Source organism: Osmia bicornis, chromosome 16, assembly GCF_907164935.1.
Source record: "Osmia bicornis bicornis chromosome 16, iOsmBic2.1, whole genome shotgun sequence".
Classification (NCBI taxonomy): Eukaryota; Metazoa; Arthropoda; class Insecta; order Hymenoptera; family Megachilidae; genus Osmia; species Osmia bicornis.
In genome coordinates this window covers 7,107,693-7,133,137 of record NC_060231.1, presented here as the reverse complement: position 1 = coordinate 7,133,137, position 25,445 = coordinate 7,107,693, and the positions used below count along the sequence as shown (strand labels likewise).

General features: G+C 34.0%; 10 protein-coding genes and 1 non-coding gene across 12 annotated transcripts in view; 8 read left to right on the top strand and 3 right to left on the bottom strand.

Annotated features, from left to right (window-relative positions):
* Positions 1-61: 61 nt before the first annotated feature.
* On the top strand, positions 62-1,466 carry LOC114872256 (TWiK family of potassium channels protein 7). The gene has a single exon (XM_029179294.2). It carries the CDS (start codon positions 409-411, stop codon positions 1,432-1,434), a length of 1,026 nt encoding a protein of 341 aa, XP_029035127.1. The 5' UTR covers positions 62-408; the 3' UTR covers positions 1,435-1,466.
* A 90-nt stretch (positions 1,467-1,556) lies between these two features.
* LOC114872266 (glutamyl-tRNA(Gln) amidotransferase subunit C, mitochondrial) lies at positions 1,557-2,876 on the top strand. The gene has a single exon (XM_029179311.2). It carries the CDS (start codon positions 2,447-2,449, stop codon positions 2,861-2,863), a length of 417 nt encoding a protein of 138 aa, XP_029035144.1. The 5' UTR covers positions 1,557-2,446; the 3' UTR covers positions 2,864-2,876.
* Positions 2,872-4,040, top strand: LOC114872258 (DNA polymerase subunit gamma-2, mitochondrial). The gene is made up of 2 exons (XM_029179298.2): positions 2,872-3,411; positions 3,485-4,040. The coding sequence occupies exons 1-2, from the start codon at positions 2,872-2,874 to the stop codon at positions 3,908-3,910; spliced, it is 966 nt and encodes a 321-aa protein (XP_029035131.2). The 3' UTR covers positions 3,911-4,040.
* On the bottom strand, positions 4,037-5,420 carry LOC114872265 (ER lumen protein-retaining receptor). Its single transcript, XM_029179309.2, has 3 exons — positions 5,139-5,420; positions 4,847-5,036; positions 4,037-4,749 (listed from the first exon to the last, which is right to left on the bottom strand). Exons 1-3 carry the CDS (start codon positions 5,227-5,229, stop codon positions 4,392-4,394), a joined length of 639 nt encoding a protein of 212 aa, XP_029035142.1. The 5' UTR covers positions 5,230-5,420; the 3' UTR covers positions 4,037-4,391.
* An 82-nt stretch (positions 5,421-5,502) lies between these two features.
* LOC114872251 (general transcription factor IIF subunit 1) lies at positions 5,503-9,273 on the top strand. The gene is made up of 7 exons (XM_029179286.2): positions 5,503-6,279; positions 7,135-7,181; positions 7,256-7,627; positions 7,685-8,007; positions 8,073-8,356; positions 8,417-8,754; positions 8,944-9,273. The coding sequence occupies exons 1-7, from the start codon at positions 6,256-6,258 to the stop codon at positions 9,155-9,157; spliced, it is 1,602 nt and encodes a 533-aa protein (XP_029035119.1). The 5' UTR covers positions 5,503-6,255; the 3' UTR covers positions 9,158-9,273.
* A 339-nt stretch (positions 9,274-9,612) lies between these two features.
* LOC114872249 (alpha-aminoadipic semialdehyde synthase, mitochondrial) lies at positions 9,613-14,996 on the top strand. Its single transcript, XM_029179284.2, has 10 exons — positions 9,613-9,821; positions 9,912-10,394; positions 11,112-11,337; positions 11,456-11,783; positions 11,928-12,291; positions 13,201-13,523; positions 13,668-13,917; positions 13,985-14,248; positions 14,319-14,700; positions 14,804-14,996. The coding sequence occupies exons 1-10, from the start codon at positions 9,729-9,731 to the stop codon at positions 14,917-14,919; spliced, it is 2,829 nt and encodes a 942-aa protein (XP_029035117.1). The 5' UTR covers positions 9,613-9,728; the 3' UTR covers positions 14,920-14,996.
* A 195-nt stretch (positions 14,997-15,191) lies between these two features.
* Positions 15,192-16,990, top strand: LOC114872253. The gene is given in 5 exon segments (XM_046289324.1): positions 15,192-15,278; positions 15,424-15,704; positions 15,782-16,028; positions 16,091-16,729; positions 16,865-16,990. Coding segments are annotated over 5 exon segments (1,380 nt in total).
* Positions 16,991-17,215: 225 nt separating this feature from the next.
* LOC114872259 (non-homologous end-joining factor 1-like) lies at positions 17,216-18,711 on the top strand. The gene is made up of 3 exons (XM_029179299.2): positions 17,216-17,501; positions 17,561-17,879; positions 17,950-18,711. Exons 1-3 carry the CDS (start codon positions 17,328-17,330, stop codon positions 18,336-18,338), a joined length of 882 nt encoding a protein of 293 aa, XP_029035132.1. The 5' UTR covers positions 17,216-17,327; the 3' UTR covers positions 18,339-18,711.
* Positions 18,712-18,925: 214 nt separating this feature from the next.
* Positions 18,926-18,997, bottom strand: Trnap-agg. The gene has a single exon. It is a non-coding gene; the product is annotated as a tRNA-Pro (tRNA).
* Positions 18,998-19,063: 66 nt separating this feature from the next.
* LOC114872262 (leucine-rich melanocyte differentiation-associated protein-like) lies at positions 19,064-21,325 on the top strand. The gene is made up of 4 exons (XM_029179305.2): positions 19,064-19,174; positions 19,278-19,505; positions 20,512-20,890; positions 20,961-21,325. The coding sequence occupies exons 1-4, from the start codon at positions 19,115-19,117 to the stop codon at positions 21,038-21,040; spliced, it is 747 nt and encodes a 248-aa protein (XP_029035138.1). The 5' UTR covers positions 19,064-19,114; the 3' UTR covers positions 21,041-21,325.
* LOC114872247 overlaps positions 21,301-25,445 on the bottom strand; it is a 37,346-nt gene continuing 33,201 nt past the window's right edge. For both annotated transcript variants that reach the window (XM_029179278.2, XM_029179279.2), the window contains exons 14-18: positions 25,115-25,217; positions 24,867-25,028; positions 24,024-24,256; positions 23,628-23,839; positions 21,301-23,457 (exon numbers count right to left, since the gene is read on the bottom strand). In XM_029179278.2, coding sequence (XP_029035111.2) covers positions 23,303-23,457; positions 23,628-23,839; positions 24,024-24,256; positions 24,867-25,028; positions 25,115-25,217 — 865 coding nt within the window. In that variant the 3' untranslated portion in view covers positions 21,301-23,302. The remainder of the gene's footprint in view (positions 23,458-23,627; positions 23,840-24,023; positions 24,257-24,866; positions 25,029-25,114; positions 25,218-25,445) is intronic.

Genomic DNA, 25,445 nt, shown 5'->3' with positions numbered 1-25,445 from the left:
CGATTTTTCAATTATCTCAAAGGGTTATAATTACAATTATTTGAAATAATTAGAAATTAATATAATTAAGTCTCCCCTAAGCTTTCGTTAAATAATCAAAATTATTTTTCCAAAAAATTGCTACTATAATTAGTAATGAAATACCCATACCTAATTAAAAAAATTCAAATTTCATAACCAGGCCTCGGTTACGCCAACATAATCGTAGCTAGAAGCGCTAAGGTACGCCTTCGAAGAGAGTGAAACATCGGAGGAAGGAGGGAAGGAGAAAAGTATAGAGAGAGCATGTAACATGAAGCGGCGCCATCGTACAGAAATAGAAAAGCGGGACGAAAGTCATTTAGTGTCAGCCAACGTGTAGTTTCCGAGTATTGTTGCCCGATAATATAATCTCGTGTAGAAAATAAAATGACGCGTTTCCCGATCAGATCCTCGTTGAGGAGCCGGGACTCGAATTCTACGTCGACCGATACAGATCCCAGGGAACGGATCAAAGACTGTTGCCGGAAGTTGGTCGCATTTATGTGCACCCAGGTCGGCGTTGGCGGACTTGTGGTCGGTTACGCCATAATAGGAGCCTTTGGTTTCACCTCCATCGAATCTCAAGCCCAGATTCCATCCGTGGTCTGCTCCCGGGACTCGATCAGGAAACAATATGCCGACGAGTTATGGTTAAGCACGGCCAGCAATCAAACCGTGAACATATTCGATAAGACAACGTTCTTCACGGTGTCTAATCAGATCCTCCGTCGTTACCAGGACAACTTCACTGGTAATTATGGAAAAGAGAACTGCAGTGGTCTAAAACCATCTGATCTATGGTCCTTCCCTGCCGCCATGATGTTCTGCCTGTCTGTGTTCACCATGATCGGTTATGGCACCCTGGTGCCTCAGACTCCATGGGGGAAGGCAGTCACAGTCATCTACGCAGTTATGGGGATACCTTTGTACGTACTGTACTTCCTCAACATGGGCAAAGTGCTGGCGCAGACATTCCGCTGGTTGTACACCTGGCTCCACGAGTGTACAGGCAAAAGGAAGCCTGGCCAAAGGATCACTGTACCCTCGACCGCTTGTCTGTGGGTCATTTTTGGCTACGTACTCATTGGATCCATCATATTTGCCGAGTGGGAAGGTTGGGACTACCTGGACAGTGCCTACTTCTGCGTCACTTCCCTCTGCAAAATTGGCATGGGGGATCTGGTGCCTGGTTGGACCCACGGTGATCTGACTGCCGACAGTCAGACTAAGTTGATAATTAATTTTGTTTATGTGCTGCTGGGGATGGGATTGATCGCCATGTGCTACGATCTGATGAAAGAGGACGTTTATGTGAAGGCTAGGGAACTGAAAGAGCAGTTTATACAGATCGTCGATGCTGCGCATTATCAGCTGGAAACTTGTTGTAGATCGCATATATCGGATACTAAGTAAAGATACTCAATAAAATATTTTTAATAAAATTACACAGGAAGTTCTGTATACAACATTATCAATCGATACGGCTACCCTTTCTGTATTTAAAAACACGTATCATTTGTAGATCGATTAGATTAAGAACCACGTTATATTTCTACAGTTATATTTCTATAAAATGAATCTGAGTGAGCTGGAAACAATTACATCAGTAGGTCATATAATGCCACGAAATGAATTTGTCCTATATGGGAATTCATGGTTTCAATTTCTTTCCAATTTATTTCCAATTCAACGTTTCGATCACCGTTTCCTAATTTAATTTGACTATGGAATCTCTTCAAATTTATTCATCACCATTTCCAATTTAATTTCACGATGGAACTTTCAATTCATCCATCACCGTTTCCCAATTTAATTTAACCATGGAATCCCTTTAAATTGGTTCGATAAAGACCAAAGAGTAATGCGCTGATTCAAAATCAAATGACTGATTTTTTTGTGGCTTCTTTTACTTAAGAAAGTGTAGAGGGAGGAGTATTCTACCATTTGCATTATTTATTCACGTTTTTTACTTGCGAAGATAAAAGATTTTAAGTTAAGTTCTCTCTAGATTCTCCCGCGCAAATTTGAAAGCAAATCTACTTCTTTAGGGAAAATGGCGTCATAAAATGGAAGGTAGCTCCCTCTGCACCAGAGACTACTTTTCTAAAATAAAATAAAATGATGTCTTATATGAAAAATTGATTATAATTTAATCTACCTTATAATATATATTGCTATTTGTATATACTATAAGAAAATTTAAAACTTATAGACACAAATATAGGAATACCGTTCATGGATCTAGGGATATAATATTATATACTATATTCCTAAGTTTACGATATATCACTAGATGAAAAATTAACATTAGCACGTAAGATCGTGCGGCCTCAAAACGTCGAAAGGTTGTTGAAAATAATTACTGGTTGCAGATTTAATGATTTAAAGAATAACAATATTGAGAATTACAAACAGTTCTTTCTAAATGGAATTTATTCGATATATTCGGAGGCTAAAAACTTGTGCTTTTTCATTAAGGGCTCTAAACACGTGTTCTCGTCGTTATTGTGCGTCAAGTCCTATCAAAGAACAAGTAGAGGCTGATACATCTGCGCCAGTTATAAATCAAAATACAATAAATAAATTGGAACAATTGTCTTTGCTTAACTTTAACCACGAAGACAGTTTTTCTATTTTAGAAGGTGCGATTAAGTTTACAGAAGATTTACGTATCGCAGAAATCGACGAAAAAGTTGAACCTATGTATAGTCCATCTGAAAAAGAATCTGTTCCTTTGCGAGAAGATCGCGTAGAACCTAACGCATCTAGAAAAGAAATTTTAAAAAATGCTGCTGTCTTAGAAGAAGAATATTTTGTAGCACCATTGAATAAAATTTCATAAATATCATCATGAATATAACTCGTGTATTAAAAGAATTAAGCCCACATTTCATTAGTCTTACAGAACAAGGACTTATGTATGGGCCACAAGGTAAAATGATAGTAAAAAATCTCGAAGAGCATTGGTTTTTACATTGTGTTACAATGTCGCCTTATAACATATTCTTATCGGATGAATATAGCGATACCTTAGATTTTATTACTAAGACCGCGACAAGCGATATACCGTTTGGATTAGCTAGAGTGAAAAGCTGCAAAGATAGTTGGAATCGGGATATATTAACTAGATTCAAATTAAACTTACACAAAATCGCTGAAATAGCTATTTTTAACAACGATACAGAAACCAAAGATTTATTTCATACGGTACAAAAGCAACGTAAAATTTGGTGGCGCAGATTGGCTCAATATCCTTCTCGATTCGTACTTACAGAAGTGAAAAAAGCAAAAAATCATGACCTAATAGATATTGAAGCACAATTTCCATTTGGTAATATTACTGTGGAAAGGATAACTCACTATATGGACATTCAAAAACTATTTCCTCAGGTGCTTCTCTTAATATTTTAATTTCTATAACTTTAAGAATAAAAATTATTTATATGGAATACTTTGTTTTCAGATTGATAATAAACAAGTTTCTGAACAACAAATGATTGAACATACGGTATCTTTAGACTGGGGTTGTCTAGCACTACTTTGCGATACTTATGATATAAGTAAAAAAACTAAGATGCATATTCATTCCAAACTAGCACCACATAAAATTGCATTTCGTATAAAAAGACCAAGTAACGACGCGAACGTTCAAAATAATGATTTAAATCGCTTTGTACTTTATTTAAATAATATGCTAAAAACAAAAGGCATGAATACTATATTAACCACTTCAGAACAAATTATAGATACGTGCTTGGTTCCTTTTATAGTTTCAGTTGATGAGACTAGTCTTGAAAATGGCATTATATATGTAATGGACAGATCGACAACTCTTAGCGAATCAGTTCATATAACCGATTTAGTAAACCATATAAGTATGCGATGTTAACCAATTGATATGGTTTAATTTCATTTGAATAAAATTGTATCAAACATTTAAAATACGTTATCAATACGATTACATCCTAATTTCTAAGAAATATAACAGATTTTGGAAACAATAAATTTGATGACCTTCATTTCCAATTGTTTTATATTTAACATATCACTCATTAAATTATAAAATGGGCAGCTACTTTATCATAATAAAGTTATTGAAAAATCTAATATACCGACAAAAAAAAGGATGAAAACATTCTGAAAAATAAATGTATATAGATGGATTTAAGATGAAAAAATTATACATGAGTGTTTAATGATGTTGAAAGTTTAAGAAATTGGAATGCTATATGCTTAGTAAAATGTATACTTTGTACACAAGCATTCCTCAATTTTCTTTAAATATTGCCAAAATTTAGAGAACTCAATCAATAATAGTAATATTACTCAAACGAGCAATACAGTTTACAAAAGCTAATACTTATAACCGGCTAAGCTGGTAGTTGTAACTTCTTGCCTTTGAGTACTTTGGTAATATAAAGATAAAAGAAATCACAATAAAGAACAGTTTGTACTAAACCAGCAACAATTGCAATTAAGTCATAGTGATGTTCTGCATAGTAACGGTAGACCCAGTTTAACAGATACAAGCCTCTGTATGATCCCAAAGCAAAAAGATAATGACTCGTGATACTTTCTGCTTCACCTGTCTTTGATACCAAAAATAATTGTGGCAATATTGCTACAGATTCCAAATAAATGCTGAATGTCCATAGAACTTCCACCACTGTAAATTCATGGTTGATTAATAATGCCAACGCCAAAGTGGGAAGAATTAAAAATTCGATTCTAAAAAATTATTATATCGAATTAAAGACTGTAAGTATCATTAGTTTAAAAACTACTTCCATATTTATATCTATATTATTATATGTAAAACACCTACCTAAATGTATCATGATTATGGTCATATGTAGCTTTAAATTTCACATACATTAAGAAAACAATAGCAAATGATGTTGCAATAAAAATAACTTTCATAAATGTATTATACGCTGAAATGTATGTTGTTATCAAATCTAGATAACGTGTTGTATATACAATTGCAAATAAAATTTGCGATTTGCCACTGATACCTGTAAGATAGAATAGTTATAAAAATAACTCACATTCCATTTATTATAAAATAATGTATTTTGTAGTGTTATAAACATAGAAATAATATCGATGTTATATACCGGCACAGCTCCGCGTTTTCCATATTTTGAGAAGAAGAATGATAATCGCAAGAAGATGCGATAAGTCACCTAACAGTCGAAATATGTTCATATTTTCGGTTTTTGAGTGGTAATTTATCTAAGAAAGTCGAGAAATACTTCACACACCTAACTCACAAACCATACAAAATATGACGTGGCTTTGGCTGCAACATCAGCAGATGGCCGACCGCTCAACGTGATTTAAGTACAGCCAATGTTTTTAACATAATTACATAAAGTATAATATATATATGTAAATGTATGTATTGTATTTCTTAATTTCAATTCAATGTACCTTTTGTAAGTTAGAAATATATAAAATAGAGATATTTGATATAGTAGAATAAAAAAATGTAAATACAATTGGTTAATAAAATATTCTACTAAATTTGATCAAACATCTTCAAATTTATGTAATCCTAATATTTCATATCATTGAAAATCATTATTTAAGATTTTTTCATATTAAATTACTATATTTGTTACTATATTTGTTACTATATTTTTGAATTTTGTTACCAGATTATATTAAATTGACTGATACTTCATGCATTTAAAGTTGGGTAGCGTGGGATAGGACATGGACTTCCCGCTATTGTTAGAAGAAATTTCTAACATTCAACACATGCAGCGCTAGTGTTATTGTTTAAGTACATCGTCTTTAAAATCACATATCTATTGTTTCTCGGTTATAGATAAAATCGAGAAAGTTATTTTGCGTGCCTAACGTTAAAAAAGTTACATGTTACTAAATAAGTTACATATTCTTATCGTACAGCTATACCTGATGTCACGAGAGTCCATAACTAACTGCATAAGACGCGCAGGTTGGTAGATGGTGGGGGAACGCAGCGAGTTCTCTGCTCTCCAATCAGGGCGAAGATGCGCACTGGAGATGCGTGAAGAACGAAAATTGGTCTTTTCGCAGTTATGGACTCTGGTGAACTGCGGTATATATATCTGTACTGGTCAATAAGTACTTAAGAGAAACTTTCACCGAATAACCTCTAAAATGAGAACTAGTTTTGTATTATGATTTTCATGTAACCTGATAATATTTTATCTTCTTTTTATTGTGTAAAATTCATATTTCAAGATGACTACACCTGTAGCTCCAAAGGTAGTTAAAAGAGAAAAATTTACATAGGTAGAAAGTAACTGTACTTCGATATAGGTTATATTATAATCATCGTTTTTCTTTTTAAATAATTATGTACCCAATTTGTAATGATTATTCTTGCATTTGAATATCTTATTGACTGTTACAATGTAATAATTATTGTATATGTTAATTCAATTGTAATAAAATGCAACTTTGATTCATTTCTTGACTTCATTTCACTAATATGTAGTATTTAATAAATAAAACGTAATGATACATACCTGCTATTGTATTTTTGTTTATATTACTTTTTGGTTTATTATTATACAATCTTGTGCAACATTAACTTCTTTTAGTTTAGGGAAAATATAAGGAAAGAAATATACCATTACTTACCTTATTTATGCATATTCTTTATTTGCAAAGACCAGAGGATCTATGTTAGACTGTCCTCAGCTCTCCTGATTCTCCTTGCAACTCCTTGGCCCTCTAGGTTCTCCTTAGTTCTCCTAAATCTCTCTGTGGGCTGTCCCTGGCTCCTTCAGTTATTCCTGGTTCTCCTTGGCTCTTCCAGTTGTTCCAGGCTCTCCTTGAGTCTTCCAGCTGATCTTGGCTCCCCTTGCCTCTGCTGACTCTTTCCTGTATCAATTTAAAGATGCTTTGTTAAAAATAAAATAATGATTCCAGATTTGACAATTTTGATAGTATAGATGATATTAAATTTTATATCCAAAAGAAACTGCTACCTATGTATAAAACATTGAACTAAATATCTATTGTTCTTGTAGTATGAATATACTTTGGTTGTAAAGATTACCTCAAATGTTAAACATAAAAATATCTTATTCACATTTGGTGTGATTACAATTTTAGGTACCAGTTGCAGCCTCTGTACAGGAATTCAGTATTCGAGTACCAAAGTATGTATAAAATAATCCTTTAGTTACCTTATGTCTAACTAGCTGACATTATTAAATAAAACATCATGTTTCAGAAATAATAAAAAGAAGCATAATGTGATGCGTTTTAACGCGACATTAAACGTCGATTTTTCAAAATGGTCCCAAGTAAAAATGGAACGCGAAAATAACATGAAGGAGTACAAAGGAGTGGAAGAAGAAATGCCAAAATTTGGAGCTGGATCTGAGTTTGGCAGAGACGCGAGAGAAGAAGCCAGAAGAAAAAAGTTTGGTATCACTAGCAGAAAGTATAAACCAGAAGATCAGCCATGGATATTAAAATCCGGAGGAAAAACCGGGAAAAAGTTTAAAGGTATCAGAGAAGGTGGTGTGAGCGAAAATGCCGCATATTATGTCTTCACACATGCTTCTGATGGAGCCATAGAGGCTTTCCCATTACACGAATGGTAAGATAATATTTATCAAATACTGAATATTCTAATACATAAAATTTGTACATTTAGGTATAACTTTCAACCAATCCAAAGATACAAAGCATTAAGTGCCGAGGAAGCGGAGCAAGAATTTAGTCGTAGAAATAAAGTAATGAATTATTTTTCATTGATGTTGCGTAAAAGACTTAGAAACGATGAAGAGGGTGCAGATGATGAAGAAATGATAGAGGGTGGAAAGGGTAAAAAACCAGGTAAAAAAGAGAAGGAGTTAAAAATATCCGAAATGGATGAATGGATGGACAGCGATGACGATGACTCGAATAGTAATGATGATGAAACTAAGAAAAACTCGGAAGAAGAAGAGGATCTTAAAAAGAAGAAAAAAGCCAAAGGTGAATGTTACGCATTTACGTATAAATAATTATATGAATTATATAATAATAAACGATTATATTAGCTAATTCCCAGAAAAAGAAAAAGAAGAATGCTTCAGACGATGAAGCATTTGAAGAAAGCGATGATGGAGACGAAGAAGGCAGAGAATGTGATTATATTTCCGATTCCTCGGATTCCGAATCAGAATTGGAACAACAGAAGGAAATCAAGTCTGTTGTAGAAGAAGATGCATTAAGAAAATTGCTTGCATCTGATGAAGACGAGGATGATGAAGAACAGGCGGATAAAAAGGATGGTGATGAAGATAAGGACGAAGATGATGAAAATAAAGAGAAAGAAGATAAAGTAAGATAAATATGATTGTAATTCAATATTGTTTTGTATTAATTTCACAATTTTTTTCAGGATAAAGATAAGACTAGTAAAGATACAGACAAGAAGAAAGATAAAAAGAAGAAGAAAAAATTAGCTAAGAAAAAAGATTTGAAGAAACTTGGGTCTGGAAAGGATTCTTCTAGCGATTTCTCTAGTGATTCAGGATCAGACTCTGATGCAGTAAAGGAGAAAGATAATAAAAAATCAAATAGTGCACATAGTTCAAGATCTGCAACGCCTACACCTGCTGGAATATCTGATTCTATGAAGAGAAAACAATCTGGTTCTCCAGATTTATCACAGTCAAAGAAATTGAAGTTAGAGAATAGCAATCTAGTACCACTAACTGCTTACATTCCAGGAGCTAGGTATGCTCTAATAATAATAATTCTATAAATAATAATAAAATATTTCATTTGAAGAAGATATATTTGTAGGTTAAGAAATAACATTTGCCTGTTACTGATATTAAAAACAAATATCATGAATTGTAATTGTAAAGAAAGTAATTCATTTAAAATATTGATATACTAAATGCTTTTTGTTTTATGTTACAGTGAATCTGGAATCTCGGAAGATGCGGTCAGGCGTTACCTTATGCGTAAACCAATGACAACAACCGAACTCTTACAAAAGTTTAAATCCAAGAAAACAGGTCTTACTTCTGAACAGTTAGTTAATGTAATGACTCAGATACTGAAAAAGATTAATCCGACCAAACAAACGATAAAAAATAAAATGTACTTGTCTATAAAAACACAATCCAATTGATATGTATGAATATTTTTATAGAATAGAACAATTGTCTAATATATATCCTGTAATATTTATTTTACTTAATATGTAAAATACTTTGTATAATCATAAAATAAATTAATTAAAAAACCCATTTTCTTGTTTATTAATAACTTCTTATTATCCTCTATATGTTACTCGATAGATTTATGATTATATAATAATAATTAAGAATTTGTTATATGAAAGATCTTTTTGTGCAAAAATAATATTCCAAGTCATTCATTTCGTAAGTCATTCAAAACTGTTTTATTTGAATTGCTTACAATAACAGAAATCACATGACTGAAGAAAGTTAAATCATTTTGATAACGATGTGGCTTTGAGTTTATCAGTGATGTAGTAACTTATACTGACTTTTGCATTGACCTCCCTGACCCACGTAATATCAACACAGTAATACAGAATTACTACTTTAAAATAGGAATGAGCATGTGGTATTGTGGTACATAACAGTCTCTGAGAAGTAACAATTAAATTAGTGGATGCTGGATACGTTGCTCTCTAGTTCAGTTCATTACATTTCATGTGATTATATGGAAAAAGTATGAAGATTTTACAACTATGCAAAAGCCAGTCCAACAAAACATGTTCTTTTTTAATGACACAGACTACTATGTCTTCAGTGCGTTACGTGAATGTAAGATATATATAAATATATTAAAAAATTCTCAGACATGAGTGTATAAGAACGACATCATTTACTTTTAATTAAAAATATTCTTTGTAGACTTTGAAGGGTAAAATAATAGCAATTAGAAGAGAAGATCAATCGGTATGGGAAAGAAGAGCTCCTTTAGCACCCGCAAATGTTCGCCGATTAATCAGAGCAGGTGTCAAAGTAATCGTTCAACCTAGCAACAGAAGAGCATATCCTGCACAGTCTTATCAAGCTGCAGGTGCTTTATTGCAAGAAGATATCAGTTCTGCCTCTGTGATTTTTGGAGTGAAACAAGTTCCTGTGGATCAACTTATATCTAATAAGACTTACTGCTTCTTTTCTCATACTATCAAAGCACAAGAAAGTAATATGCCACTGTTGGATGCAATTCTCGAAAAAAACATACGTTTGTTAGATTATGAAAAATTAACGGATGACAATGGACAGAGGGTAGTTGCTTTTGGAAAATATGCTGGTGTAGCTGGCATGGTGAACATATTACATGGACTTGGATTAAGATTACTTGCATTGGGGCATCATACACCGTTTATGGTAATATCGTTTAAGTTCAGAATATTCAATTTCTGACTTATCACCTATTTAAAATGACACAGGAAAAATAAGAAAGCTTATTCAATTAAACACTTAACTTACATTTGAAATTTTATAATTTGACTTATAAAGAAGATCTATAGAACTAGTATTTTTCTACTTATTATCTGTACGTTTCAAGGAACGTAAGGAATATAAATCGGGAAGAAATTTCAATTTCGCGGTCTTGATTAATTTTTTTTATAAATCATCATTATTTATTTCATATTTTTAAGATCAATAAACATTGAGATTGTATTCTTCTTATCTGGAGTGAGAGGATATTGAAAAAAAAAATGGGGGCTTGATTCTATAAAAGTCATTGAATATAATGCGTTAAATTTTCTAGGTTTACGCACAATGTTGTATTCATGTACCCCTAATTTTTCTTTCCAGTGCATTAAATGACGTTGGATTTGACAGAAAGTATATGATCCGTTGGAAATATTCTCGCTCGCTGGGTGAAGAATGCATTTCAACAACGTTTAAAAGATCTGGATACATGAGCTATCGGTAGGTCTTTTCTTATTTTTCCTGAGTATAATTATTGCATTGATAGCAAAGTCTCGATCATTCACTTTTGACACTTGATCGAATTCGATTACGGAATCACCCATAAAATACATAATTTGGCAAACTGGACCATAGTTAATTATAAGCATCATTTTATTTTTTCAGCACATAGGTCCAGCCCATAATTACAGAGATTCTTCGATGGCAAGGCAGTCAATAAGAGATGCAGGATACGAAATAGCATTAGGAGCCATGCCAAAATCTATTGGGCCATTGACCTTCATCTTCACTGGCAGTGGCAACGTTAGCCAAGGTGGCCAGGAGGTCTTCCAAGAACTTCCTCATGAATATGTTCCACCCGAAATGTTGAGAAAAGTAGCCGAACATGGCGGTAACTATCAAAAGCTTTCATGGCTATATTATCATAATCTGTACAATGGCATCAATTTGATTGGAAAAGAAAAATATATATTGAAAAATTTGTATTTATTTTGAAAATTATATTTTAGACCCAACAAAGATATACGGGTGCGAGGTAAGAAGGAGGCATCACTTAGAACGGAAAGAAGGAGGTGGTTTTGACCCTGACGAATATGACAAGTACCCTGACAGATATATTTCCACTTTCAGCAAAAAGATTGCATCGTACGCCTCGGTGATAATCAATGGCATATACTGGGCCGTTGATTCGCCGAAATTATTAACTATACCTGATGCTAAATATTTATTGAGACCTGCTTACACTCCTTGGCTACCAACGAGTGTTGGGGCTCCTGCTTTACCCCATAGAATGCTAGCTATCTGTGATATATCTGCGGATCCTGGAGGCAGTATTGAGTAAGATAACAATTTGATGTTACAAGATTAAATTAATTGTTGAAAAATTCTAGAATTTTGGAATTTTTTAAATTTGGGAATTTGAGAATTTTACATTTTCTGCAACAAAAAATACATACATTCCGAATTTTTAAATAATTATAGATTCATGAACGAGTGCACAACCATTGACACGCCATTTTGTTTATACGATGCTGACCGTAACAAGGACACGAAATCCTTCAAAGGGCCTGGAGTACTAGTCTGTTCCATCGACAATATGCCGACACAACTTCCAAAAGAATCGACTGATTTCTTTGGAAACCTTTTATATCCTTATGCCGTCGACATTATTAAATCAGATGCAAGAGTGCCATTGGAAGAACACAATTTCACTCCAGCTGTACACGATGCCATAATCGCATCCAATGGACGATTGACCTCTAATTTCGAATATATTCAAGAACTAAGATTGCTGAATCAACGTAGTAAACACAAGGCGGATAATAGTGAACTACAAAACAAGAAGGTATGAAAATATTCCATATCTAACTAATAACAAACTGATAACATTTTACTAACCGAGTCTATTAATACATTATTCACTGTTAGATTATTCAGTGAAACAATAGATAGAGACTATACTCTCAATGAATAAGAATAAGAATGTTAAATTGAAAAATATCATTTAGTATGTAATTTTTTAGAGTGCTTATCAAATATAATAAATTACTATAACATTTAGAGAAAACAAGCAGAGTTTGCAAAAAAAATCTTGACATTGCAACATCTGTCAAAAGTTAATTTACATGTTGACAAGAGATTAGTAAGCGCAAGGTTCGAATAAAAGTTAGATTACTTACGTTGATGATAAGGCAATATTTTTTTTTACTGTCAGAAAGATTAAACTCGGGAGAGTTATTCCGTTAGCAGAATATTCCAAACGACAATGCAAGAGAGTAAACATTTTAAAGTATTGTTAACATTTTTTTTTTCAATATATATTGTTATACGATAAACTCTCGTTATATTGCCGCTGACGGGACTGTAAAGTGGAAAATTTGTCAAATTTTTAAGCTCTCATTTGAAATGGGAGGGAACCTTTAAGTACTGGGTTAACACGTTCAGGCCCAATTGGGAAAATCTACCCACACCAGGTAGGCGGTAAATTTAAAAGAGGTGATAAAAGGACCATTCATCATCAAAGAAACGTCAGGTGGTCCTAAACGCCAGGCGTCATTCAAAGGGTCCCGAATGATTTAATTTACGACTTCAGTACGCACCTGTTACCCCAGGCTTGAACGTGTTAAGCCCCCGGGTTCCTAAGAGTAAAAGTCAATAATGGCTCCTCCTAAAAGTTTACATTTTAAAACAGTTGTCAAGTACTCACATCCTTAATTAATTAACCCAATTAATTAACCCTGTTTTATGTGAACAGGTCGTTGTCCTGGGTGCAGGATACGTCTCAGCTCCCCTAGTTGAATATTTACATAGGGACAGTAAAATACATTTAATGGTAGCATCTCAATTAAAAGAAGAGGCTGATGTATTAGCAAATAAGTATCCCGGTGTGGAATCAGTTTTATTGAACGTATTGGAACGACCTGACACTTTGAAGGACATCGTTGAGACTGCGGATGTGGTGGTTTCGTTGCTACCCTATTCCCTGCATCATGTTATTGGGGATGTGTGTATCAAGGCAAAAACTCACCTAGTCACAGCGAGTTATACCAATGAAGATGTCAAAGCTTTACACGACCAGTAAGTGTCAATTATTATAACTACCAAAATACAGCCCCGAATTGGGAGGAGGGGGGGATTATAGTCCCGGGCCCCATTTTGCAGGGGAGCTATAGCTACATAAAAGTAGCCTACATTGCATGTAATTTATTCTAATGTCTTCAGGGCTGTAGCAGCGGACGTAACTATACTCAACGAAGTAGGATTAGATCCTGGTATAGACCACCTATTAGCATTAGAATGTTTCGACAACGTAAGGCAAGCTGGTGGTAAAATAGAATCGTTCGTGTCCTGGTGTGGTGGTTTACCAGCACCGGAATGTTCCAGCAATCCTTTGCGATATAAATTCAGTTGGTCACCCCGTGGGGTATTGTTAAACACCATGGCACCAGCGAAATTCTATCATGATAAACAGGTATGTATAAATAACAATATCTTGCTAATAATAATATACCTAATTAAATTTGATTTCTACTTCGAAGGTTGTTGAAATTCAACCAGGAGGAGATCTCATGTCTGCTGCCCAGGATTTAGACTTTTTACCTGGTTTCGCATTGGAAGGTTTCCCAAACCGAGATAGCACAATTTACAAAGACTTATATGGGATTAGCAATGCTAGTACAATGTTGAGGGGTACATTGAGATTCAAAGGTTTTTGTAACACCATAAAAGCGTTACAATATCTCGGACTTACTGATCCTAAACCACATCCATGTCTACACCCAAATGGTCCAGATATTACATGGGTATGTATACCCAGACCAAGCTTAAACATATTAATCTAGTTAATTATATTTGATTCTTTCTTTATTTCAGAGGGTGCTTATATGTAATTTACTTGGCTTAGCAAACGACAACATATTCTATGAAAATCTGAAAAGGAAATTGGCAGAAATGCTGAATTCTGAAGAAAGTGTACAGGCAATTGAGGAGTTAGGTCTTCTTGAAGAAGATTTGGTGCTGAAATTAAATACACCCCTCGACACACTCACACATTACTTGTCGAAAAAATTGTGCTACGAGCCTAATGAACGTGATCTAGTAATTTTAAGGCATGACATTGGCATACTCTGGCCAGATAGTAGAAGAGAGGTCAGGGGAATTAATTTAGTGGTGTATGGAGATGTAGAAGGATATTCTGCTATGGCACGAACTGTTGGATATCCAACTGCTATTGCAGTTAAAATGATTCTTGACGGTACGATTCTAAGAAATATTTATAATATAAATTGAGCAGTGGTCGAATCTTCAGACTTAAAAGAAGTTAAAAAGTTATAAAAAGTTAACTATCTTTTTATTAGGTGAAATTCAACAGAGAGGCGTGATTCTTCCATTTACTCCAGACATCTATCGACCCATGCTCAACCGACTAAAAACCGAAGGAATAGAATTTTTCGAGACATCGAAATGGTTGTAATCATCTTTAACAACTGATTTATAATATATTGTACATAAAATCAAATAATTTCGTTTAAATAAATAGATTTTGTACTATATCCTTCTTCCAATTCCAAATTCCAATTTCTTAGATTGCGTATCTCTACGCACTCTGAATGTTGCCATTATATTGTTTCTACAGTTTGAAAAGAGTATGGTCATATTTTGTTTCATATTTCAAAGGTATAAATGTAACCTTGTTCAGGCACTGAAGTCTCAAAATTCATTGGTAACTTTGAGATTCGTGATGTGATGGAAGTTTCAAAAACTCAAAAGAAGTACAAGCACTACACATGCCTCTGTGTATCAGTTATGGGGCAGAGAAGATTTAGAATATCGGTAATTCATGAAACTTATACTTCTTTTTATAAGGTTTTCAGTTAGTTTACTTGTAACTTTAACTTGGTTCTTGGTGCATTAATAATTTTGTTGTTTTTGGAGTAACTTAACGATTATTGGATAATTTATCGATCGTCACTTTGAGATGGGTGCCCTTATCCCTTCTCCGGAAGCAGGAGATGCATCAGTTATGATACCAAAAATGAAGAAATGCACTGCTATTTCTGACGATCCCTCTAAGAGTTTTGTTTCTACATCAGAGAGAAATGTAATTAATCGAAGTACTTTGATGTCTGCATCAAATTATGATTCCATTAATGATGCGAAAAATGCTGCGTACGAACAGATGGTTTTAATGGAAGATGGTGTTTTAGATGAAATGAGCACTTCTACTATTCACGATCAATGCCAGTTTCCATACTACAGGTTACTATATTATTGTTAATTTTCTTCAAAAACAGAGATTCAAAGAAGAGATTTATAAATTAATTTTTACGCTACAGGAGTAGTAAAAACAGAGGCAGATTTCCAGATGCAGTTTTGGTAAAGGATGTTGGTGTATCGTGTATGCTTTCAGATCGGAATGCCTCTACTGTACATGTTCCTGACACTAAAACCATTGTTAAACAGCTTAAGAAAGAATATAACGATATATCTAATATTACAAACAAAATCACTATGTATACGAAAGACATCTTAAGGCATTTGAAAAATAAAAATAAAAGAAAACATCGGTTACTTCAACATCTGGTACTAAACGTTTAACAATTATTTAATAACATACAATTCATGCATTCTATTATGGGTTACAGATATCTTCGAAACATGTAATTGCCTCACAGTATATAGATAATACAGGGAACCTTTGTTTAAAATTAAGGCTTTTCAGTAATGCCGAAACACAATGTACTCCACAAAATATTAAAGATGTTGACAATGTATTCAGAGACAAATGTGTTACAAAGAAGCAGCGCTGTAAACACTGTAATTATCATAAATTTATAATAAATTATTATTTGATACAGAAGAAATGATCAAATCAAGTTATTAGTCTTATTTATGTAGCTAATAGTCGAAAATCGTGTAAAAATCAAACCGCATGTCAGGAAAGTACAAGATCAAAACTTGAGAAGGATATTCAAACAGAAATTCTAAAAGAAAATGTGGAAATAAGTACAACAAATTCATCAGCACCCAGCACTTCGTCCATTTACAATTATTTAACAATGAGAAAAAGGAAAACTCCAAGTGGAAAGTTTAATCCTGTATCAACGAAGCTAAATGACATACATAAACATTGGAATCATAAAAATTGCGGTAGTAATAAAGATCATAAGGAGCATTTAAAAAGGTGCGAACCAGTGATATTTACTAACTGGAAAGAAATTTCAAAATCTAAGCAATCTAAAATTAAAGCATCGTCTGTTATTTCTGATGAATCAGAAGAAATGGTTCGTTTAGTAATTATTGAGTATCAATATACAATTATAGAATGTGTTAATCTTTTAATTTGATGAATAATTCTTAAGCACAATAACGTAGGATATTTATAGTTTAATTATATTTGTTATATTTCTTAATTACAGACAAACACAAAAAAGCCAACATTGCAGAAATCACTGCTCAATTATGATATGATTAATAATGTACCCAATACCATGTTCCATACTATTAATATTCGAATTGTAGAACAGAGTAAGAAACATGTATAACTTTTGTATTTTTTCTTTTTAGTTACATTTACTTTTAATAAATATTTTTATACCATTCCTAAGTCATTGTTATTTATTGATAGTATACTAACTTACATCCCAGCAACCCTTATATCCCTGCAACCCGTACATCTTTGCATCTTTTATATCCCTGCATCCCTTACAACCCGGCTTTCACTGCGAAAATGGTAAAGGTTTCGCCATCTAAGGGCGAAGTTAGGAACTAACAAAATAGAAAATTCTTTAATAGGTTATGTTACTGAATTATAGGTTAGAAAATTTGTAATAGATTTACAAATAGTTATAAAATTTATTTATTTAAAAAAAAATTTTTTAAATGGATTTTCCGCAATCCAATAAAGGGCTAGTCTGGAACAAATTAAAGATAAATGATGAAGTATATATGATCTCTGCTACTCAGAAGGATGATACAATTGAAATTTTGTTGACTAATTTTATTCAAATCTGGATAGAGAAATTCACAGATAAAATTAGTTTAGACAGATGCCGGGTAATTAACTGTAATAAATCATTTTTAACTTATCTATTAACAAATATACATTACTTTAGGAATTAAATCCACTTCTGAATGTTGAAGCTCTTAATTGTAAAGAAATTATATTAAACATTTTGAGTGATATACCAAAACATATTGTTGAGGCATCTCCTGAACAAATTAAATTGCGTGTTAAACTGGAAGGGGGTTTCATGAAATTTGCTCTAAATTTAATAAAAGGAACACCTGAAGATTTTTGGAAATTTGTAACTAAACCATTATGTATATCATCAATGGAAATTATTCGTCAGCACAAATTTCTTCTAGACTTAGTAAAGAAGAAGGATGAAGAAATTGCTGAATACAAAGCTGAAGGAGCTGAATTGATAAGAAGTATATATATTTTTAAAATTACAAATACTTTATCTTAGTATGAAGTCTAATAATGTATTTGTTGATATAGAGAATATTGAAACAAAACCTTTTATGGAAGAGCAACTCAGAACAGTTATTTCCAGTGCAAATACTGATGATTACACAAATATGTTTCAAACAATAACAAATTTTTATAATGCACATTTACAGAAACATAATGAATCTTCTGTAAAAAGTAGTGATGATAAAGTAAAAGAGGAACAGAACATTTCTAGTCAAGATGGTGCTGAACCATCTGAAGGTGTTATAAGTGAAGGTTCTACACCTATAAAGACAAAAACTTCACCTTCCAAAAGTAAGAAGCAGAAAAAAAATACAGATAATGATGAAGAAATCATTAATAAGACAAGAAATGCAAATATGGCATACAGGCCTACTAAAAAGTTAAAAAAAGGTGTGCCTAGTTCTATATTGTAAGATAATATGTAGGTACAAAAATTAAGTTAAAATGTAACTTAAATCTAATATTCAAAAGGAAGTACTTTAAACAAAAGTATAGTTACTTATAGGTATGCAGATCGTTCATCGTACTAAAGCGGCTAATTTTAATTGATTATAGGTATAATAAAATTTATTTTCATGGCACCATTTAGAGAATCCCAGAATTATACACTCGGTGGCACTATACTAATTAAATAGAATTTAATTAATTTTTATAAATTGACGATATATTTAGTATAATTAAAAAAAATCATGTGAATTTATTGAGCTTTTCTTTCGAATATCATTCGAATTGTATTATATTGCAATACTATAATTGTACATAAGAAAATTATTTTAAATATGTAAACTGCTAATCAATTTTCTATTTATATAATAGATTTTTATTGGAAAATATATATAAGTAGCTAAAATTATCATTTCTTTATTGCCCATATCAATTCCAGTCCTTCTTTCCTTATTATTTCCTAACACTTATTTATTACACTACATTAAATAAAAGTTATTAATGATGTATAATAAAGAAGAGTATTTAAACAAAAAACAATAAAAAAAAATGCTTTGGGCTCGTCCGGGATTTGAACCCGGGACCTCTCGCACCCTAAGCGAGAATCATACCCCTAGACCAACGAGCCACTTGATTAAGTACTCACTTCACTAGCAATATAATGGCGGCTCTACCGGTGATTCAAAGTATTATCACTGTTATTGTTGTATGATAATTCCTCATCATACAGTGCCGTAGGTGCAAGATGGCGGATCGAGGCCAACAAGACTTTAATAGGAGCGCGTTGACAGTGCGAGGTGGACGGGTAATTGACGTATAATTTTAATTAACGTATACTTAAAGTGTTCCTTAGGCGGAATCGTAATCCTTGCGTGTTCAGACTATTACACGTGTTTTGAACGACCTAGGCTTGGTACACGGGACAACGGGCAGAAAAGATTCCCGGAGGTCTAGTGGGTGTCGTCGGCGAGGATTGTACAAGTTTAGATCTTTCTTACAACGAACTGTCTTCAATTACCACCGTCAAACATTTTCAAAGTCTACAGGAATTGATACTCGACAATAATAAACTTCGGGACCTCAAGACATTGCCTTGTATACCAACACTGACTACTCTCAGCTTAAATAATAACAAGGTCTGTTATTTCTTTTATTATCTTAAATTAATTCTTTTGATGAATTAAAGATATCACTAATTATTCTGAGGAAATTGTTGATTGAATCTTATGTCGATCAGTTTTGCACTGATGCCTCTTACCTGGTCCTCAAGGTGCCAAATTATTTACAAGTGCGCCGTTGTCGCTATATCATGTGTTTGTGCAGATTAAGGTATAATAGTTTACAAAAGTATTTACGCAACGTATCTGCGACGAATGCATTCGACGAAACCTTGAACAAAGCAATGGAAGAGGTCGAAGAATATTTGCCATTCTTAAAATGCTCTAAATAAAAAAAAATTGATTTCATAATTTTGTTGGATTTATTTTTGAACGAAGTATCATTTTCTTGTTTGTATATACCGCAATTTTTTCCCGCCTTGTACCTGTGATTTTTAAGTTCATTTGAATTTAAGTAAACAAAATATTTTTTGTTTAGATTTGTCATTAAATTTATAAATTAATAATGAAAAATTGTAAATACCTAGATATGCGCAACGTAATCGTTACGAGAGAATAATAAGTGGGATTAATTGTAATTAATATCCCACATGTTTTCAATATCTTTATGAAGCTATAAGTCGATAACTATTGACAAGGAAAATAATATTTTTTATATCACGTACATAACTGCGTATTTCAGTCGGGACATAATTAGAAATGACGCGTGTGCGTAACACGAGGGGTTGAATAATAACTGATAATGTTCAATGTGATATTTAAATGAGTCTCTCTGGTTTTCCCTGATTCTTCATGCCTTTTTATCTTTCCCTCGTCTTCCCTAATCCTTTAGGCCCACCCTCGCCCTCCTTGGCTCTCCCAGCTGTTTCTGGGTCCCTAAGTCCCTCCTTGGCTCTTGCATTTCTTCCATCTCTCCCAACTGTCCTGGCTTTCATTTCCCCCAAGTATACAGTGCTAATGTCATTCACTCCATCACTCTAGGATTAATACCCAAGGTACTTATGACTCTACCATTGCTGTTTAGATAACCGACATAGACTTAGCATTAAAAAGGATACAAGAATGCTGTCCGAACGTAGTATACGTAAGTTTACTCGGCAATCCAGGATGTCCCGATCAGTTGACCAACCCATCGTCCACCGACGAGGAGGATTACGATCGCTACAGACTCTATGCAATCTATGTATTACCACCGACCCTGCGTTTCCTGGACTCGCGTCCAGTTACACGTCAGGAGAAAATAGACGCTGAGAGACGAGGGAAGTATTCAAGGACTGTGAAATTGGTTCCAGAATTGTCGTCCACGTTCGTTCCCGACCCCGTGGAAGAATTCGACGACATATTTTTCAATGTTCATTACACGCCTTTGCCGACGTCTATTAGAAACCCCCTCGATCACAAAGGTACAATTTTAACATTTTATTTTATTTTATAAAGATTGCTAATATGCATTTGTTTCTCTTTGTAATCCAGGAGCATTTGGAAAATGTAAATACCGATATTCTGGAAAAAACTCTGAGGGGAATAGATTTATTTCGAACAACGATCTTTGAACGAAGACTCTGCAGGTCGAAGTGTCTTTGGATATAGGTCATGGTTGTTCTAGTGAGCGATAAATGTAACAGTCGGGCCCGTAGAGCAAGTACTGATAAACACGATGCACAAATCTTTCTTTCATTCGTTAACAATTTTTCATCGCTACAAAAATCTCGTATCTACGCGTCTGTATCATATAATAGTTATTAATTCCTTTTATACATATACTTATACACATATATTTATGCATATGAAATAAAGTAATATAGAACCCAAATAAACGTACAAAATTTTTATTATCACGTACACATAAATAATTGTCCGATCCTATTTCCTCTTGATTCGACGAGTGTCACGTGATACCGACACCGTCACCAAACAACGGAAATAGACAAAACGCGCGAGTTTTGAATTTCCAACGGCTCTATCTTCCCGCGATCGACTGTATTATTAATTTAATATTATTGGTCCTTATACGTATACAATATGGTTTTTCAACGAACTCGATTGAACAAAAATTGCCCTACATCAGCTTCTCGATACGCGTTTCAACGCGCTTATTCGAACCTTTACAAGAACTTAACGTCGAAGGCAGTTTTCATAGTTTCACTTGTTAACCCTGTATTTAGGAAGAGTCTTACGGATAAGTATACTCGGTGGAAACAGTATAGCAAAGTCGCAAAATTGGAACATTTAATTGTTGAGATAAGTATATTGCAATATAAAAATATAAGTAGGCTGTTTGTGTTTATAGCTCGTTTTTAAAAAATAGTTAGAGCTTTGAAAGACTATCCTCTTCGTAGGTAAAAGTTATAGCGAATAAAGGTGTTATATCTACCTGAATAATTTTTATTATAACGTTAATAAATTTTTCATTTTATATTAATTATTGGTTCGATCATTATTATAATGTATAGTTTATTGAACAATCATGCTATATGGTTTCCACTAACTATACGTATAGTCAGTGGAAACAGTATAGCCCACATTGGTTCAATTATCTTAAAATGAATTTTGAGCATTGAGAACAAACAATTTAAAGAATTTGATCAGTATTCATCTGATACACGATTGATACACTGTTTTTACCGACTATACGCAACGTTGTTACACTATACCTGTCTACGTACACTAACCGGAGACTCGCCATTGTATAATTAGTTAAGTACAAGTACACCAGCCTTTCAATTCCTTCTGGACACCATTAGTACTTATCATTAATACACGAAATACTAATAATTTCTTTTCCTCGACTTCCATTGCCGATAACAGCTGATCCAAAGCCCCGTGGCCTACCGTATAATCCTACGTAAATGTATAAATATAATATTTATATGAATATAATTCTATGCACTGGAAGCCGGCTATATTTAATTCCTTAAATACACCGTTCCATCATTGTTTGGCAATGCTCAACGGGAGAAATCGTTTCAAGTATTGTACACACTGGAAGCATCTTTCTCGCGAAGAAAGGAGTGTCCACAATGCTGGCCACGTCCTAAACGTAGGGCCGAGTATACATTTTATAAGTAACCGAGACGGGAGGGCTTGCCAGTACCTTAAGTCGATAAAGAAGGGATTATCCTGCCCGGCAGAGTGCCTTCCCCACGCTCCCAGGTACATACTGGCAAGGACTACTGCCTCGGTTACTTGCCCAATGTAAAACCAGCCTAAGCACCTTTTGTCCTTGAACCATCATTGAATTACTTAATTAAGAGGATTTCCCAGCCTCTTAAAGAGCGCTTGTACGTTTGGAACGAGACCAGCCAACGTAATTTTTCTCCTTCTAGTACTTGGCCACGAAGAATGCTCATGCATGGTAGTTAGCTACCTTGATTCGCGTTTGGACGGACGCCCATGAAGAATTTCGCCTCGTGACTACTCACTTCACAAGGTATTGCACGAATTTCGTAAATCGTTGTTTCGTTCACCTAGATCTAATTAGGACCTTGTTCGAAAGTGGATACCAGAATACGATACGAGAATTTTAACGAGAAAAATGAGGATTCGATTATTTGGAACTTGTTCCATGGTTCTCCTGAAGACCTCTGGTATCCTTCGAGGCCTGTGGAAAATTTGGATCGTGCCATCTAAAATCATCTAAAGGCACTGATTTTTTTTTTTTCACTTCGAAAGTCACGTTATACAACTTGTGGCACAATTCAAGAGCCACGTATGTACATTTCAAGTTAAACTAGACCGAAGCGTTTCGAGCTTCGTTAAAACGGAGACGTTCGAGGTCCAGTGTCTCTTAAATCTGAAACAAATCACTGAGATACTTAAGAGTTGCCGTTTTTCCCATGATTATGCAAATTCGGCCTTAAGGTCACGGCACCCTCAACCCAGAAATTAGGTCTCTCTAACATGCTTTGCCATAGAGAGAGCTCGCGACCAGTTGCGTCCATCCAGTCCACTGGTTTTCCATAATGTTTTCCTGAAAATTTTGAAAATTGTCTCAAAAGTAACATATGTGTATTAACAAATTTAATGAATCATTAGGATTAGGCTTCTAATTGTCAGCATATGCATAATTAAATTAATAGCTCGTTCAATAATTCTGCACCTTTGTCCATCACTGTAATAATCAACAATTAAAAATAATACCTGTGCCAAGATTAAATCGTACACCGCCTAAAAATTCATTACTAGCGATGCGGTCGTGGTCCCAGACTGTTAATTCCAGTCCACGTTCAGCTAGTTCCTGAAGACTAACGTCTTTATAAATGAATGTGTGACCCCATACTGGTGAACCACCAGATCTGCGAACCACTCCAGTCTTTTGTTTTCCTGAACGACCCTTATCGGGCAGTAAATAACTGAAAAAATAAGAAACAAATGAGTTTGGTTAGATTAGGTTAGATAGGACATTACTTCCTCCATATGTATTTCTTTCTAACCAAGGGAAGCTTGATACGTTGTGATCGAAGGTCGTAGATCTACGGTCTGCGTACAGTCTTCTTTTTTTTAAAGAAAAGTTAATAATAATTAAAAATGGAATACCTTTTACAGAACGGATCGCAAGTTCCTGAATTCTTCGCCCTAGTTTGCAAATTTCTAGCTTCCTTCACGAGCACGTGTAATGCACCGCGACTCCAATTTTTTTTCGATTTTGATATACCACGATCTGATCCGGTTTCTCGATCGCGTTCCTGTTGCGTGGGATCTGGTGGCACGAATTTTAAACCGACGATCACCTCGCCTTTGTAGGCGACGGGGTCATCAAACGGTTCCGTCTAAAATTTATAATTTCAATATAATTATATTCAATAATTATTAATCGAGATAAAATATCTTGAGATGGAATTAAAAATCCTTTGATTTTTGAAAGGAACATTGCGCGATTGTACCTAAATTTAGTAAAATTGTTATGTCAGGCTATTGAAAATTATAAAATATATTCAATTCATGTACAATGTAAATATGTACTGTCCTCTGCTCACGAGAAGTCTTGCGGGACAGCACAGCGGCGGAGACCACGTGACCGTTTTGGACCAATAATACGTCACGATCGAAAGCACGTGTGAGCTGAGGTGGGGGAGCAAGCAATCAGATTGCATTATTTCTATGGAACTTCTCATCAGCGGCAGACAGTAAGTATATTTAAAGTAATAGAAATTATGAACTTTAAAAAGTTATATCTACAAACTAATTATTTTAATAACTAAATTGTATAATGCAACTAGTTCAGAAAATTTGTCAAAATAATTAACAAAATTTAAACAAGTCTTTTTTAATGATTCTAATTCTCTTTGCACATGCAAGCAAATTGTACTACAGAATAACAAACGTGCTTCATATGTGCTCTCCAAAATGTTAAAATCATTCTCATCAACAACTACTTACTCTTTCCTGAAGCGGGTACCATTTGGGGGTAGGATCATCGAAGATCTTGTTCTCCAAGGGCATTCGGACCTCGCCGAGGAAGTCGTTGCGTCCAAACATGTCTGAGTGCCAGACCGTCAGCCATAGTGTTCTGGTCTCCAGACCGCTCAGACTCATGTGAAACTGAAATATGGTGGCGAACCATCCAAGCTCTAATTCTCATGCAGGACAGCAGGGTACAAGCAGAATATTCATGTATCAAACCTTACCTTCAACGTTTCGTTAAATTCTGGATTCAACGTGTGTTTCTTCACCTTCGTTTTTCGTTTTCCACTCTTCGACTTGTCGGGCAGTAGATATACCTTCACGTACCTGAGAATATTATTAAATATTTCTAATAAAATTTAAACGATTAATTGCTATAAAAATGTAATGGCGATAAAATTTGAATTTCCAATTATTACAATAAATTTCAAAAGAAAATGGTTTAAATGCGATGGAATTATTAACATTTCTATTTATTATAAAATCAAGGAAATAGTTTATAATTTATTCTAAGTTTTGAAGATGTACACTCACGAGTTAGGCACAGAACTATAC

Coding starts and splice junctions, on each gene's coding strand:
- LOC114872256 (XM_029179294.2), top strand. CDS start 409: ATGACGCGTTTCCCGATCAGATCCTCGTTGAGGAGCCGGGACTCGAAT.
- LOC114872266 (XM_029179311.2), top strand. CDS start 2,447: ATGGAATTTATTCGATATATTCGGAGGCTAAAAACTTGTGCTTTTTCA.
- LOC114872258 (XM_029179298.2), top strand. CDS start 2,872: ATGAATATAACTCGTGTATTAAAAGAATTAAGCCCACATTTCATTAGT. Junction 3,412..3,484: donor TTCAAAAACTATTTCCTCAG/GTGCTTCTCTTA, acceptor CTTTGTTTTCAG/ATTGATAATAAACAAGTTTC.
- LOC114872265 (XM_029179309.2), bottom strand. CDS start 5,229: ATGAACATATTTCGACTGTTAGGTGACTTATCGCATCTTCTTGCGATT. Junction 5,037..5,138: donor GAAAACGCGGAGCTGTGCCG/GTATATAACATC, acceptor TCTATCTTACAG/GTATCAGTGGCAAATCGCAA. Junction 4,750..4,846: donor CATAATCATGATACATTTAG/GTAGGTGTTTTA, acceptor ATAATTTTTTAG/AATCGAATTTTTAATTCTTC.
- LOC114872251 (XM_029179286.2), top strand. CDS start 6,256: ATGACTACACCTGTAGCTCCAAAG. Junction 7,628..7,684: donor GCTTTCCCATTACACGAATG/GTAAGATAATAT, acceptor TTGTACATTTAG/GTATAACTTTCAACCAATCC. Junction 8,008..8,072: donor AAAGAAGAAAAAAGCCAAAG/GTGAATGTTACG, acceptor CGATTATATTAG/CTAATTCCCAGAAAAAGAAA.
- LOC114872249 (XM_029179284.2), top strand. CDS start 9,729: ATGAAGATTTTACAACTATGCAAAAGCCAGTCCAACAAAACATGTTCT. Junction 10,395..11,111: donor GGCATCATACACCGTTTATG/GTAATATCGTTT, acceptor TTATTTTTTCAG/CACATAGGTCCAGCCCATAA. Junction 12,292..13,200: donor GTGAACTACAAAACAAGAAG/GTATGAAAATAT, acceptor TTATGTGAACAG/GTCGTTGTCCTGGGTGCAGG.
- LOC114872259 (XM_029179299.2), top strand. CDS start 17,328: ATGGATTTTCCGCAATCCAATAAAGGGCTAGTCTGGAACAAATTAAAG. Junction 17,502..17,560: donor TTAGTTTAGACAGATGCCGG/GTAATTAACTGT, acceptor ACATTACTTTAG/GAATTAAATCCACTTCTGAA. Junction 17,880..17,949: donor AGGAGCTGAATTGATAAGAA/GTATATATATTT, acceptor TTGTTGATATAG/AGAATATTGAAACAAAACCT.
- LOC114872262 (XM_029179305.2), top strand. CDS start 19,115: ATGGCGGATCGAGGCCAACAAGACTTTAATAGGAGCGCGTTGACAGTG. Junction 19,175..19,277: donor TGACAGTGCGAGGTGGACGG/GTAATTGACGTA, acceptor TGAACGACCTAG/GCTTGGTACACGGGACAACG. Junction 20,891..20,960: donor AAACCCCCTCGATCACAAAG/GTACAATTTTAA, acceptor TTTGTAATCCAG/GAGCATTTGGAAAATGTAAA.